The 15457-nt window shown below is 57.2% G+C and overlaps 1 protein-coding gene across 3 annotated transcripts in view; it reads left to right on the forward strand.

The window, feature by feature from the left end:
• The window catches only part of CRAMP1 (cramped chromatin regulator homolog 1), a 57295-nt gene that overhangs the window by 2414 nt on the left and 39424 nt on the right, over positions 1 to 15457 (forward strand). For 2 of the 3 annotated variants that reach the window (XR_007459252.1, XM_049637243.1), the window contains exons 1-2: positions 164 to 532; positions 10009 to 10211. Coding sequence is in view for 2 of the 3 variants with exons in the window: in XM_049637243.1 (XP_049493200.1) it covers positions 181 to 532; positions 10009 to 10211 (555 nt within the window). In the remaining variant the exon portion in view is untranslated. Of the gene's footprint in view, positions 1 to 163; positions 533 to 10008; positions 10212 to 15457 lie in introns of those variants that run through there. The other variant, XM_049637244.1, reaches the window with a different exon arrangement.

A 15457-nucleotide genomic window follows, 5' to 3' on the forward strand; every position in this document is an offset into this window, starting at 1 on the left:
GCGTCGGGGGCCGGGGGCCGGGCCGGGCCGGGCGGCGGCGGCGGCGGCGGCGGCGGGCGGCCGGGAGGGGATCGGGAACAAACAACGGCGGCCATGTTGAGAGGGCATCGGTGCGCTAAACTTCTCGGGCAGGCTGCCGGGCGCGCGCCTCACCGGGGTCCCCTCCCCTGCCCCGCCAGGATGACAGTGAAGTTGGGAGACGGCGGCGGCGGCGGCGGGGAGGACGGGCTCAAGCGGCTGGGCAAGCGGTCGGCCGAGGAGGACTCGCTGGAGGGCGAGGGGCCCGGCGGCGGGGACGCGGCCGAGGAGAGCGGCGGCACAAAGAGGGACGCCAGGACCCCCCGGGACGGCGGCGACGGCCCCCCTGCGCCCGCGGGCGGCCCGCAGGCCCCGTCCCCGCCGCCCGCCTGCCCGCAGGACCAGCACCACTTCCTCCGGTCCAGCGTCAGGCCGCAGAGCAAGAGGCTCAGGAAGGACTCGTCGTGCGCCGGGGGGAGCGGCGGCGCCGGCGGCTCAGGGCCGCGAGGAAAAGGTACTGGACCCCCGCTCCTCCAGGGTGTGCCCCGGATCCCGGGGTGGGGGGTGGCTCAGAGGGACCCCCGCCCGCGTCCCCGCGCGCGCTGCCGCTCGCTTCAGGTGGCACTGGGCAGGGGACGTGTCCCCTTTCTCCTCCCAAGAGGCTGTTGCTCTCCGTGCTGAAACTCCGGGAAGAGGCAGTGAGTATGCGTTCTGGGCAAGTACAATGGGTTCCTGAGTCTGGGGGGGTTTCCTGGTAAAGCAGCCTCGGTGACCTACACGGTGGGCTCTTTAAACCTCAGACAATAGTTGGGAGAGGGAAGGCGAAATACCTACCACGTCTCTTTCCTGGACACGAGCTGGTGGACGTACAACAAAGGAGTGGGCTTTTGAAACTCATTTGATAAGAAGCCAAAAGTGACGGATCACAGAGTCTGACTCGGGCCCATCGCTCCCTGCCTCCTGTAGTCTAGGCTCAAAAGTGCTGAGGACACGGGGGTGCAGCCCTTAGACTTTCCACCGGGCGCCACGAAAGGCTGTCCCCTGGGGCAGGAGGTAGTGAGAACATCTGTGGCCTGGGACATACCTACCGTCTGCGGTGTTGGCCCTGCGTTCTGACCCGATGGATGGTAGTGCAGCTTCGCTAGGGTCCCTTCCAGAACCGGGAGGGGAGCCGCGCCGTGGTGCTGCTGCTGCTGTGTTCGTTCTCCGTCGTGTACCGCTTTTCTCTGTAAGAGAGCTGCTCTTAACGTCCTTTTCCTTCGAGGCCGAGTCTGCAGCACTTTTACAGGTAGCAAATGGAACAAAGCTCCAATGAGTTTTTCAGGAAAAAAAGCCTTATGTTTAGTTCCTTGGGAAAAGGTAAGTGAAATTTGTTAGACGGCCCTGATCATCTTAAGAAGGAAAGATTTCAGAAACCAACGGAGAAAGAACCCAGTTTGGAGACGTGTGCCAAATGTGTACGATTCAGCGGAGTTCTGCCTTGTCCTCATCTGAGGAGGCCGGCCTCTGAAATCATCCTGGCCTTACCAAATTTTTGTTTTTGGTAGATTGGATGTAAGCAAAGTTGTAAGTGTGCGGTAATTTGGCACGTTTCAGAAATTAAACCTTGGGTCACATACATTTACGTTGGTCTGAGAGTTGTCAGTTAATTAGGAAAACGTTAATTTGCTTTATTTGTTGTGTAAACCAAATAGCTTTTCCGCTCCTGGTTACAGGTGTGTAAGTCAGCTCAGCCCCTGGGATGCCGTCAATGGTTTGTGGCTTCAGAAGCCCTGGCGGAGCTCAGGGCCTTGCCAACTTGGCCCTCTGACCTTTCGTCTGCTTGTTTGGCTCCTTGAATCTGCCAGAGAGAGGCGCCCACTCCCCTGAGAAACCAGGCACGGCAGTGGCTGCTCACGTGGGACGGGCCGAGTGAAAGCCCTCGGTCACCTGTAAATGGCCACCTGTGCGTCAGGTGCCGCGGCGCTCTGGCTTCGGTGTGTGGTTAGACTCACAGCCGTCAGGTGATGAGGGGAGGTTTGCTTTCGTTTGCCCAGAAGAGCGTGGCTCCGATGGAGAAGGGCCCCTGGAGGAGCCTCACATCACATCATCGGTTCTTGTCCCAGAGTGTGGCTCTGAGTGGCGATCAACTTTCCGTTAGGAAAATGGAAGCTTGTCAGGATATGTGCTTCTTGGGAGCTACGTACTTTCTTATTTTAGCAAGCTGATATTTCCCGGAGTGAGAGTAAAGTCAAACCGTAATGGTGGCTTTTAGGAGAGGAGTAGGAAGCACGTCTGCTTTGCTTCACAGGGAAGGTTGAGCCTGGAGTTTCCTGGTGGGGTCTGATGTTGGCTCTACGCTTCACGGTGCCCCCCACGTGTCTCGGGAACCTCTGCTTGCTTATCTCCATTAGCAGCCAGCAAAGGTCAGATTCTGACTGTGTGCCCCGTAACTTTTGCAGACACTTCTTAGAGGGGCATCTGTCTTACAGATTGTGGAAATCTCCACCTGGGGTGTGGAGCGCAGATCCAGGGGGAAATGAACAGTCCTAGCGTTTTTTAGTTTTTTCAAAAAATGAGATTTCCATTCGTCTGGTTGTTGGCGGTTCTTTGGCCAATAGCTTGCAGACAGGCGTGCGAAGCTTGCGGTGAGTGTGGGGGGGGGACGGTCTTGTGGAGGGAAGGAAGTCCCCCTGGATTGCTGTCCGCAGTGCTGTTTTCTTGCTCTGCAAGAGGACTGTGTTTTGTCAACTTCAACAAACAGTGACTTTTTTCTAGCACGATCCTGCATTAAATTCTTTTTGAATTCTAAAGGTCAGGATTTAGCACCTAGGTGCCGGGCATCTCATATCTGTTACTTCAGTGTCAAGTGGGCGCAGAAACTGAAGTTTTTTGTTTGAATGACGTGCTCCACCTAAGCGGAAGGTAAGCCGCAAACCAAGGATGTGTTTGAGCCTGAAACCCAGAATTCACATATCTGTAAGAACCAGGTCGAGGACACAGAGCTCTCGAGGCTCTTCCGCCTTTGGCCAGTTCGCGATGTGGGTGACTGAGCAAACCTGTCTCTCTCTTGGAGGCTTGGTTTCTTTGTGAACGGGGATAACGCCAGCGTCTGCCTCGGTGCAGTAAATATCACCGTTAAGCCCTGGTGTAAGTCGTTAAGAATCTCCCGACGCCTCTGTTACGGGAAACGTGGATAGTTTTGAGGTTAGGGAGCTAGAGAGGCTGGGCAGGTGGACACGGGCAGGTGTCACCTGTGGGGAGGGGGAGAGAGAGGTCCCAGGAACGCCCCTGAGCTGCTACCCGCCCTGTCGGGCCAGTTGAGGCGGGTGCAGAGTAGACTCTCGCTTTCCATTGCTGCCCTCCCTCTCCCCTGCTCCCTGCCCGAGACCCTTCCTTCCACCCATCTGCGGGCAGGCTGGTCGTGAAAGTGCGGGCTCCACAGTTGGGCTGTGTCACCTGGTTTCTCTGTGCTCGTTCTGGGGGAATCAGCAAATCCCTGTGCAGAACTTACATGTGTTTTGCACAAACCGTGGGCTACTCATAGCTTCTAGGTGTTTTTAGAAGACATCACGTGAGCTCTGCCACCCCGATGGGGTCAGCCTTTGGGAGACGAATACTATACTGGAAAGAGAGGTGAGCCGGCAGTTGGGAGACCCAGGTTCTACTCCCGGAGCTGCTGTGGGGCCGGTTCGGCTGTGGGACAAACGGAGGTCCCTTCAGCGGCCCAAACGTTAGGTTCTTTACTTTCCGAATGGGTCGGCTGAGATAGTGGCAAAAGCCATGTTAAGGTAACGTTGAGGGATGAAGGGGTCAGCTTGCAGTCTGGACGTGGGTCCTCTGTTTTAAGAGAGCATTCTGGAAGGTGGGTTCTGTAAAGTCGGTGGAGCTCTGTGTGTGTGGGCCTCTGGGAGAGCCCTGCGCAGGGCGTGGTCAGAGTGCGCCCCTCCCCCCGGGGCCTTTCTGTCCGTCGGCACCGGCGCTTTGCTCCTCATCTGCTCCGGTCGCTCGTGTTGTCGCTTCTCGGGCTCTTGGGCCAGGCCCCAGGCCTGGGATTCTTGTGCCCAGTGTCAGTCGGTAAGTGACGTTGAATAAAACCAGGTGCGGCGTTGGGGCGCCTGGGTGGCTCAGTAGTTTAAGTGTCGACTTTGACTCAGGTCGCGATCTCGTGGTTTGTGAGTTCTGGCCCCGCCTCAGGCTGTCAGCTGACAGCTCAGAGCCTGCTTCGGATCCTCTGTCTCCCTCTCTCTACTCCTCCCCTGCTGGTTCTCTGTGTCTCTCAAACAGATAAATTAAAAAAAAAAAAAAATTTCAGCGATGACCGTACGGAGCCCACTGCGGCCGCCTGGGCAGGGATACCAGGCTGTGCCAAGAGCTCTCAGACCTCTTGGGGAGAAGAGGAGGAGGAAGGCGGGGTGGTCCCCCCCGCGCCCCATGTGGTGGGGCACACGGTAGAAGACACGGTAGCCCTGACACACGGTGCTGCCTTGTGACCCCCGACCGCACGTCGGGTCAGGAGACCTGCGTCCCTGGCCACCTCAAATCTGGGCCCTGAGGAAGCTGTGCGGGATAGAGAGGAAAACACCCGTAGCCCAGGGGCTCTCAGTGAAAGACTGAATTCAGGGTCATACAGACTGCACTGGCTTCACGTTAAAGAGCCGGACCGAGAGCATAGGCGAGTAGATAAGGCAACATCGAGCCAACGCTCGAAGGTGGAGCTAATTTTCAAACACCTCGCTGGCTGTTAACATCAGAACTACCGTTTCTACGGCGCCCGCTTGTGGAATTGCCCTTGGCCCACCGAGGATTCCGTAGGATTTTCGTTTTACGCCGGTAAAACGTTTTGGGTTACACAGAGTGGTAAAGAGAACAGAAGAAACGCGACAACGAGCTTTGTCGTGGGCGGTGGCGTGTGCAAGCATCTTGCGTCGCGTGACCGCAGCGTTAGCGCCGAAGTCCGACGTGCGAAAGGCCGAAGAGATTCTCGGGTGTTGTGTTTGCCTGGGGTCTTGAGAGTTACCTGCAGAAAATCTCGTCATTCGCCGAAGAAGGCGTATGGTTCGTGTGCCTTGGAGGGAGACCAGCCCCGGGCGCGTTGAGGTCGAGGCTGGGTGTCGTGTGGAGGCTGGAGACGCGGCAGACGCTGCGGGCGGGGCCCGGGACACGCGCCGGGACCGTGCGGGTCCAGGTCACCTTCGGCTCGTGGAAGAGGATGTCTCGGAGGCGGGGACCCCACGCAGGGGCTCCCACGGCACGGCTGCGGTGTCCCTTGTGCTCTGTGGAGACCCGGCAAAGGCCGAGCAGGGGGGAGGCGTCCTGGTGGAGGCGAGCAGCTTGCGGAAGACCGGTGTGCTCCACGTCTGCTGACGCAGCGCCCTGCCCGGGAATGGCCTTGTTCCACGTCATCCTTCCGGCCTTGGTGGCGAGGGCATCCCCTCAGTCACGGCTGGGCTCTAAGAGTGAGCCTGGCCGCTGTGGCGTCGGACGTGGAGGGCGTGTGCTACGAAGGGCACAGAAGCAGCCCCTGTCTCGACCGTGGCATGTTGTGACCGGAGGCGGCCAGGTGAACGGACCGGCATGTGTCATGCTCGGCCTCTGAAAGGTCCCCATCCCTTCTCACCGCAGACCCGGGCCACGAGGAAGCGTTCCGGCGCCTGGAGATGCGCTTCCGTCCGCGAACATTGGAACGTCTTTCTAGCTGAGGGTGGACGAAGTGCGGGGTGGCCCGCCTGAGTCCCCCTCGAGGGACGTCACGCAGCACCTCGCGGTGCGGGTCTTCTGTCAGTCTCCGCGTTCATACCTTTGGAAGGAGGCTCCCCAGACTCGAAAGGAAATGTCCAGGATAGCGAGTTAGTGCGTCTTCTGTGTCTTACCTGGTCACGTCCCACGGTTTTGTTTTCAGCCGTACACGAGCTCCCCAGTCCTAACTCTTGCCGCTGACTGCCACGTGAGCTTGGGCATGTCATTGAACCTGTCCGTTCCTTTTTGCGTCGCAGGCTGAGGGAAGGATGTCGAGGTCAAGTTCCCTCCGTCCTGAAATCCGTGGATTTTTCAGCTCGGTGTGTAGTAAAAATACAGAAGCAGCTGTGTGCGACGCGGGTGTCAGCCACCATTGTGTTGTGTGGCTCGAGGGGAGGATGCCGGGGTTTGGAATAAGAGGCTTGGTTCTAGCTGCCCGGAGGCCTCGGGGCTTTCGTGCCTTTGGAGTCTCGGTCTCCCCGTTTCTGAAATGTGGATAATAACCGCACACTGTGAAGACAGAAAGGAGTAAAGCATTCGAACGCGCTGTAAAGGTGCCATAGAAATCCACGCTCCTTTCTTGGTCCAAGCAGCTGCGTGGTATGCCCGCCAGGCCACTGTCCCTGTGCCTCAGTGTTCCCATTCGGAAGGCGGGCATCGTCTTCCGTTCCGGTGATGTGAGGGGCGTGAGTGATGGTGCCCCAGGCTCCTGCAGAGGCGTGGGGGGGGGGGGGGCGCGCATGCAGGAGGCAGACGGCCTAGCTCGTCCCGGCGGGGAGTGGGCCGCCACAGCCGGCAGGCCCCGGCCGCACGTGTGCATTTGTCAGGTGCACGCTCTGGAGGGCAGGCCGTGGCCAGGGTTGATGATTTGGAGACGGGGGAGGAGGCCGTTAAAGTTGTCTCACTCAGGGGTGGTACAGGGCTGGCCAGGGAATGGGGAGAAGCTGGGCGGCCCCTGGGCAGCTGGAGGACTGGGGCACAGAAGCAGGTTGAGAGGGAGGGTGAGCTCTGTTCTGGAGGCACTGGGCTTCGGGGCCTGGCGGGGGGCCTCTGACCTGCTCTCCTGCGGTGCCCCGGGTCTCGTCAAGCATCCGCTGTGAGGCCCGGTGCCAGGCCTGGGCACAGAAAGGTCAGAGCCTGTTCTTGCCGTCTGCGACCTCGCCGTTGGGATCCGTTTTTTTTCTAGGTTTGTTTGTTTGAGTTTTAAGTGTTTTTATTCATTTCTGAGAGGGAAAGCGTGAGTAGGAGAGGGCGATGAGAGAGGGAGAGAGAGCGAATCCCGAACTGGCTCCACATCATCAGCACAGAGCCCGATGCGGGGCTTGAACCCACGAACCGTGAGATCCTGACCTGAGCCGAAGTCGGAGGCTCAAACCGGCTAAGCCACCCGGGCGCCCCTCCCTCCAGGTTTCTTGGACGCTGACTTCTCATCACGCAGGCTCTCGCTCGCTCTCTCTGTGGCCTCGCTTGGGGCGTGGGCCTTGGTCCTCTGCGCGCATCCACTCCCAGCCCTGAGAAAGCCCCCATACCCGACCCGGTCTTGCTCACGGCGGTCTTCTCTTCCCCCTGCGGCAGCTCCCCTCTGTCCTCGCTGGCTTCCCTCTCCCCCTTCACGCGTCGCTCTTGGCATCTGAATGTTTCTGCACTGGTGGTGGCGTCTCCCGGGGGCCGAGCGTCACGGTCTGCCACAGTGTCTCTGCTCCTGCGTCTTGTTTCTGCCTGCAGCTGAGGGCTTGAATGAGCCGGGATGAGGCGCCTTCCGTCCTCAGCCGGAATTTGGGGGATGGGCCGGACAGCATGTCCTCTCCCGATGAAGCTGTGCGATTCTACTTGACTTTCACGAAGCAGTCGAGGTCTCGAGTGATGGTCGCCAAACGTTAGAAATGGTTACTTGGCGTGATTTGCTTTGTTTCTTGAACAGGAATGTTCAGACATTCGCTTTACTCTGCGCTCTGTCCCTGAGGTTCCTTTCTGCTTGGAAGCGCTTCGGTCCTGTTGGCCTTCAGGGTTCGCTCCCCTGGTCTGGAGTCTCCCCAGCGCCGTGATCGGGGACCTGTCGCGAGAGCTGGCGGGCTGCCTGCGTCGTAGACCGCAGAGACGCGCGTGTGACTTCCGAGCACATGCAGCCCCAGGCGTGGGCTGGCGGAGCCGGCGGCCCGGGTGCACCAATAGGCCTGCCGGGCGGGTCGCTCTTGTTTTGGAAAAAGAGCTAAGCGAACGTTTCGTCACAGGTTGAAAAGGACTCTGAAATCCTTTGTTGTGGGTGGCGCAGGGGCGATCAGCCAGCCCTTCCTCGGATCGCTACACCTCAGGAATTACAGGCTCCAGAATCAGCCACGAGTGCCTGGGTTTCAGGGTGTCGGTGCCCTGGCGGGAGAAGCACCTCTGGCTCTACAGGGCATGGTGTGAAGCCAGGTGTCCCGGCAGGTGTGCTCGGAGGTCGCCGCCTGTCGGAGACGTCCTGGGGGGTGTTGGGTTTGTTCGCTAGGTCACATCTTGGGTTTGGTTTGGTGAGGAATGGACGAAGTCAGATGTGTGTGGAGCACACCCTCAGCCCCCTGGGAGGAGGGAGGACGCGGGCGGCGCAATGAGTGGCAGGCACACGGGGCGCGCTGGGAAACCCTGACTGCGTCTTTCCCTCCGACAGCGTGCTTGGGACCGTGGGCATCAAGCTCCCGGACACCACGCTGGCACTTCCTGCCAAGGTAGAAGTAGTCTGTGCTGTCTCGCACAGGGGCCACTAGCCACTTGGGGACACTGACCGCTAGAAACGTGGCTGGTGTGACCGAGGGTATGGGTTTTGTGTTTTATTGAGTTTTAATTAGTGTGTGTATAGGGTCTCTCGTGGTAGCGGCAGTGACTTGGACAGGGCAGCGGTGACAAACGGCGGTTTCTGGGCCCTAGTCTTGTTGGCTTCTGAAGTCCCTGAACTTTTGCACGCTTTTCCACGTGAGAGAATCCCACCCATTCTGCGTAGCCACGTGATCTTTCTGCATGTGTGACAACGCATTCTGCTTTCTGGGGGCTGACTCGTGGGGAAAATGCTCCTTATTTCGGCACAGCGACACGGAGCCGTCGTCCGGCAGACCTCTCGGTGCGCGGTGACCCTGCCTCCCCCCGTCCCTCAGGCCACCCCCGCTCCACGCCTCGTGTTTCTCCAGGGTGGTCTTGGCCAGCGGAGATGGATCAGTGGGCTTAAAGTTTTGCACGTCCTGTGCTTTGCTGTGAACTCCCCGTCTTTGCCCCGGATCTGGAGGCACACGCCTGTCGAGGGGGTGAGGTGGGCGTAGCCTCGCCGGGAGGCCCTGCCTGAGTGAGCGGGGAGGCGGCCTCCCTGGACAAGCCTACGATCATCTCACCGGGAAAGCATTTCACGATACTCAGCGTTGGTTTCGCTTTTGCTTTCCCAAGTGCTTTTATCTTTATGGTCTTACTTTACCCCCGTCCCCAGCCGTTGAGAGTTTGCATTGCTCCCCACCGATGGTCCTACAGGTTCCTGAGGGAGAGTCCGGCTATCGTGGGTGTGTGCGGGGGCTTCCCTTCTCTCTGAGGAAGGAGCCAGATGGGTGGGAGGAGTGGGCTAGGTCGTAAACGTGTTCTATCCGTGACCCTTGCCCCTCGCGGATTGCCTGCGTTCCCCCGGGAGTGCCGAGCCGTCACACTTCGCCGTGCCCTTCCCGTTCAGCGTGCGTTCCCGGGACTCGTCACTGTTGCTGGCAGAGCACCTGCGGGCTTGTCCGGTCACTCTGGAATGTCAGATTTTGTCGGTGGAAGTTGTTCAACAAAGAGGACCTTTGAGATCTTTTAAAGGTTCTTTTAAAGGCATCAAGTGATTTGCATTCTGAAGTATGGGTTGTTTCTAAGAGAAGGTGGTATTTCACACATGCTTAAATGTTTTCTTGAGTTTGAATTTCACTGCGTTCGTTTGGAAAAACCAGAATTACTTCACCCCAGACACATCTGAGAAAGAGAGATGCTGTGACACGTGACGTGTGTTTTCAGGTCACGGGGCAAAGGGCGGTCTGCCTCCGGTGGGGACGTTGTGCTCTCTCAGTGGGTCCACGGAAACCTCTTTCTGCTTTTGCTCTCTGTAAAAAGATCGGAAGGAGTCAGGTCAGGTCAGCATGAGGTCATCGGTGAACAGCCCCACCGGGCAAGTGGTGGGTCCCAGGTGCCGTCCCGTGTGGCGCCACCCTTGATGCGGGTGCCGCGGGGCATCCCCGAGCCCTGCAGCCTTCAGGACAGATCACTGTATAGTTCTTTCTCTCCAAGGAGCCGACGGTGGCGGATCGTCGTCTGGAAATGGGTCTGGGGCCGCCCCTGCTGCCCCTGCCGCCCCTGCCGGGGGCTCCCGCTCCTCTTCCCGGAACTTGGGGTCATCAGGCGGTGAGAAGGAAGAAGGCAAGAAGGCCCGGCGGCAGTGGGAGTCGTGGAGCACAGAGGACAAGAACACCTTCTTCGAGGGGCTGTACGAGGTGAGCTCTGGGGCCAGGACAGGCGGCACGGCCAGCCTCTCGCCTCTGTCCGCGTTTCCCTGTTTGCCTTTGCCTTGCTAGCCACGTGGCTACCAGATCTCCTAGCTCAGCAGCTCGGTGGGGAGCCCCTGATGGGCTGCAGGCGTGGGTCCCCGAGACCCATGCCTCGCCATGGACCTCGCCCTTTGTCCTCACCGTGTGACTTTAAAAGCCGGTTAAGAGTGAGGTGGTTGTTAGGAAGCGTCTCTGTTGGATTCCTTTCCTTCTCTTCCAAGAGTCTCTCTGTTGTCTCAGGAACATTCTCTCCTGAAGAGCACTGTCCTGTCCCTGTGCCTTCCCTGTGCAGTTGAGTGGGCTGACTCGGGAGGCTTGGTCGGTCCCTGACAGGGAGGGACAAGGGGACACTTGGCACATCAGTCAGAGCAGGCAGCTCAACCCTGAGAGATGTCACAGCTGACCTGGGACAGAATGGAAAGTCCTAAAAATAGAAGCTGCCCCCCCCCCCCCCCGCCCCTGCCCCGATCCCAATCCCAATGTCCCTTTAAAGAGAGGCTGCCGTGCTCCCTGACGTGCTCCCCGCTGTGCTCCCTGCCAACCTTTCTCACTTCTCTGTTTTGCACTCCCAAATATTTGCAACCATAGTGGACATACTTTTTTTACTTTTATTAAAATTTTTTTTTCAACATTTACTTTATTTTTGAGAGAGAGAAAGAGAGAGAGAGCATGAGCCGGGGAGGGGCAGAGGGAGAGGGAGACACAGAATCCAAGGCAGGCTCCAGGCTCTGAGCTGTCAGCACAGAGCCTGATGCGGGACTCAAACCCAGGAACCGTGAGATCATGACCTGAGTCAGCATGGCTCGAACTCATGAATCATGAGATGGTGACCTGAGCCGAAGTTGGACGCTCCGCCGACTGAGCCACCAGGCGCCCCAGACATACCCTTTTTACTAATCTCAAGTACCTTTTCGTGGTATGTTATAGTTCTTTTGCTCGGTATACTGTTAACGCCTAAAAACATTCTACTTCACGTGAGAACAAACCGGCTTGTGTGCTCACTGTTTTTATAAACGAAGTTTGACTGGGACGCAGCCACATCCATTCACTTGTACGTGGTTTCTGGCTGCTTTTGACTACAGTGACCAAATCGAGCAGTGACAGCAGACACTAGTGGCCTGCAGCACCTCAGTGCTTACCCTGCATCCATCCCTTGCTCTGTTTAACCGTCCTCGTGTTGTTGATTGGGGTGGTTCCTTCCGGATTCTGTGATAAGTAGCGCTGGAGTGAACGTCCGTGTACGTGCGGTATTGTAGGTTGCCTCATTGGGGTGCGGTGTCATGAGTGGGTTGCTCAGTCAGCGAGCCTGATGCCTTTGTTTTATTTTTTTTAACTTTTTCCGTGTTTATTTATTTTTGAGACAGAGAGAGAGACAGAGTGTGAGCAGGGGAGGGGCAGAGAGAGAGAGAGACACAGAATGTGAAGCAGGCTTCAGGCTCCGAGCTGTCAGCACAGAGCCCAACGCGGTGCTCAAAGCCCCGAACCTTGAGATCGTGACCTGAGCTGAAGTCGGAGGCTTAACCCCCTGAGCCACCCAGGTGCCCCGAGCCTGATTCCTTTAATAGCGAAGTAATGGGAGTGATGGAAAAGTCTTCCCAAGCCTGGCAAACAGGGCTCATGGCAGAAAGGGGCTTTGGAGCTGATACGCCCAAGTGTCCTTGGAGAGATTAGAGCCGCGCGGAGGGAAGACTCCATGCCGATGGCAGAATATTCCCCTGGCTGCCCTTCTCCCTCCGGGGAGTGCTTCGGTTCTGCTGTCCCTGTTGGAGGAGGCCACTGTGTCCATGCCGAGGGACTCAGTCGTCCAGGGAGATCACGGAGTGTGTATTTGAGGCTCGTTCTGCCAGGTGCAGAGTCCCTCACGCAGGTCAAGTGTGTTCTTTCCCTCTCCATGACGGTTTCAGAGCACGGCACGGGCTGGTTTTGTATACTCACGTCCCCGGACTAGGCCTCCCTGAAGTTGTGTGTTAGGCGTAGAAGACCGGAGGGCCGAGGACTGTCCTTGAATGTGTAGCTGACCCTCACCTGAAACCTTAGCTGCTTTGGTGTGGCCCCTCCTTCCCAGGGGGTGGCGGGGGGTGCAGCTCTGTGGGGGTCTGGCTGCCAGGGTGCAGAATGAGGGCAGAAGATATGCTCGTCTGTTAAAAAGCGCGGGGAGGGTTCCCTGGCAGTGACCCGCCCCGCCTGTCTTTGGGTAAATTAGTTCAGTCCCTTGTCGCTGGGCCGGCTTTCTGGTTGTACTTTTTCCGCCAGCGAGGTGTTTGAGATCTCCTGAAATCCTGGATTAACCATAATAGTTGACACTTCTGGTCACTTCATGCTTTCCCCAGCTGGGACTGGGTGTCCCACGTATCGTGTGTGTGTGTGTGCATGAGAGAGAGAGGACTAGTGTGTGCTTTACCGCTGAGCTGTGTGTCTGACGTGGGCTCGGCGGGACCCTGGCGAGGCCCTGATGTAGGGCTGACGAGCTGGGGTTGGGGGGGTGACAGAACAGCTTGGATTGAGGGGCGCAGGGGCCCCTGCAGTGTGTGTCAGTCATTCCTGCCTTTTCCACGCACACGTGGGACTCAGCTGTGCTTCCAGCGACACAGACCCAGCTCGGCACAGAGAGGCACAAGGGACTGAGCAGCTGTCATGACCGAGAGGGATGGGGAGGGGCAGTCTCAAGCCCGACCCGTGCAGGACTCTAGTGATGGCACGGAGCCTCTGTCACCCTGTTTGTGTGGGGGGATGACATTTCTGTGCTGTCTCCTGTTTCAGACACTTCCCAGAGGCAGGAGTGCCACCCTCGCCACCCACTAAACTCGGGACGGTTCCGGGAGGGACGCAGACGGGCCAGGCCTGTCCCAGACTCTTCCTGTGGCAACGGGTGTGGGCCGTGGTTCCTGTCAGGGAGCTGACATCACTGTTGTCATCCTTGACGTCATTACCCGCTCGGTGTCGGTTGGTTCTTCACAAAGCCTGTCGCCGACTTCCCGTTTTCCCTTTTCATGTTTGTGACTTCCGCCTCAGTGGCCAGGCTCCCGTCCTTAGTTCTCCCCGGGTAGCTTGTGGGTGCAGGCCCCTGCGGGACAGAGTGTGGGAGCGGTGCCAGGGTGCGAAAAAGCCGCCCCAAAGGGCCGTTCTGATTAGGGAAGTGTAACAGGAGCTTGAAAAGTTGGAAGTCCATGCTGACAGGCACCCCAGGAACTCGGAAGGCAGCGTCGTCTTAGAACACGGGATGGGGAATCACCAAACCCAGATTCTGGTTCCAGCCCACTGAGAGCGTGTGCCTCGTGGGTTTGGTTCCCGCCGTGCAGCGAAGCCAAGAGGTGGAGAGGCCGTCTGCACGCGTTCCATTGTGGTTCTGATCAAGGGCTGTGGGGAGGGGGGGGGCCTGCGGGGAGCGGGGCGCCCAGAGGAGGGCATCGAAGACGCCTTTTTGTGTTTTACCTGCCGTTGTGTGTGTGTGTGTTTTCAAATTTTTCAATGTTTAGTTTTGAGAGAGTGAGAGAGAGACAGAGCATGAGCAGGGGAGGGGCAGAGAGAGGGAGACACAGAATCCAAAGCCGGCTCCAGGCTCTGAGCTGTCAGCACAGAGCCTGACGCAGGGCTCGAACTCAAACTGTGAGATCATGACCTGAGCCAAAGTGGGTCACTGAACTAACTTAGCCACACAGGTGCCCAAGCTGTTTTTTTAAACAGTGAACGAGTTCTTTTTCAAACTTTCATTTTTCATTAAAAAAAAAAAATGCTTATTACTTAGAGTGAGAGAGGAAAGCAAGCAGGGGATGAGCAGAGGGCAGAGGGAGAGAGAGAGAATCCCAAGCAGGCTCCATGATGTCAGCACAGAGCCCAACACGGGGCCCCATCCCACGAACTGTGAGATCATGACCTGAGCCAAAATCACGAGTAAGATTCTTAACCAGCTAAGCTACCCCGATGCCTCTTAAACTTTACGTTAAAAAAAATTTTTTTTCCATGTTTATATCTGAGAGAGACAGAGTGCGAGTGGGGGGGGGTGCAGAGAGAGAGACACACAGAATTCGAAGCAGGCTCCGGGCTCTGAGCTGTCAGCACAGAGCCTGACGCAGGGCTTGAACTCATGGACTGCGAGATCAGACGCTTAACCAGACTGAGCCACCCAGGCGCCCTTTAACTTTGAATTTCAGACTTGGAGGACAAACTTGCAGAAAGAGTACAGAGAATTCCATATACCTTTCCCGATGTGCACGTAACCTCAGTGGGGCCAGCATGATGAGATTCGACGTGGGACCGTAGCATTTACTGACCCGCAGGTGTTACTAGGTTTAGCTGGTGTTCCCACTGATGTCCGTTCTGGATCAGGGTCTCATGTTGCATTTAGTGGACGTGACTCTTGAGCACTCCATTGGGGACCTCCTTCCGGCTCTCAAGACCTGGACCCTTTGAAGACTTGTGGTCTGTTAGGTTGTGGAATGCCCCTAGCTCTGGGCTTCTCTGAGCTTTCCTTATGATTAAACACACTTTGCACTTTTGTCAAGGAAGCCACGGGAGTGTGGGCTGTCCTGGGTGCATCCTGTCCCGTCCTCGTGGTGTGACCCCTGGTGACTGCGTTCAGGTGGCACCTGCCAGGTCCTGTGCTGCCTGGTCTTTTTTTTTTTTTTTTTACTTTGAGGCTACGTAAATAAATACCCGTTTTTCATTTTTTCCCCACTAACTTTAGCCACTAATGCCAGTTCTTATCTGAAATAACCATTGTTACAGCGTTTGTCCATCACGATTTTCTGACTTAGTTATTCCTACACTTATTAGTTGGAAATCTCATTCAAGGAAAAGCTCTTTTGTCTCCCCTATTTAGGTGTGAATTCAGTAATTCCTTTACATGTGGATTCAGGGATATGTAGGCTAGTCTTTGGGTCACAGTCTATTCACACCATTGTTGGTCTTGTTGCCCATATTGCGGCAGATTTGGCCACTGGGAGCCTCTTCAGGTTGCCTCCTGTGTTCTTCCCCCAGGCTCCTGTGGTGCCGTCGGCACTTGGATCCGTGCACAGCAAGATATTCCAGCCTCACTGGTACTTTCCCTGCTCCCATCTCTCCAAGAGGCCCCGGTTCCTCTCGGGAAGTGGGATTTAGAAACCAAGATATGGGTGCCGGGGGTGCACAGTGCTGCTGGCGTGCTGTCATCTCTGGACTCTCCCCAGGACTCCTCACTGCCTCAGCTTCGATGG

The sequence above is a fragment of the Panthera uncia genome, chromosome E1 (assembly GCF_023721935.1).
Source record: "Panthera uncia isolate 11264 chromosome E1, Puncia_PCG_1.0, whole genome shotgun sequence".
Taxonomy (NCBI): domain Eukaryota; kingdom Metazoa; phylum Chordata; class Mammalia; order Carnivora; family Felidae; genus Panthera; species Panthera uncia.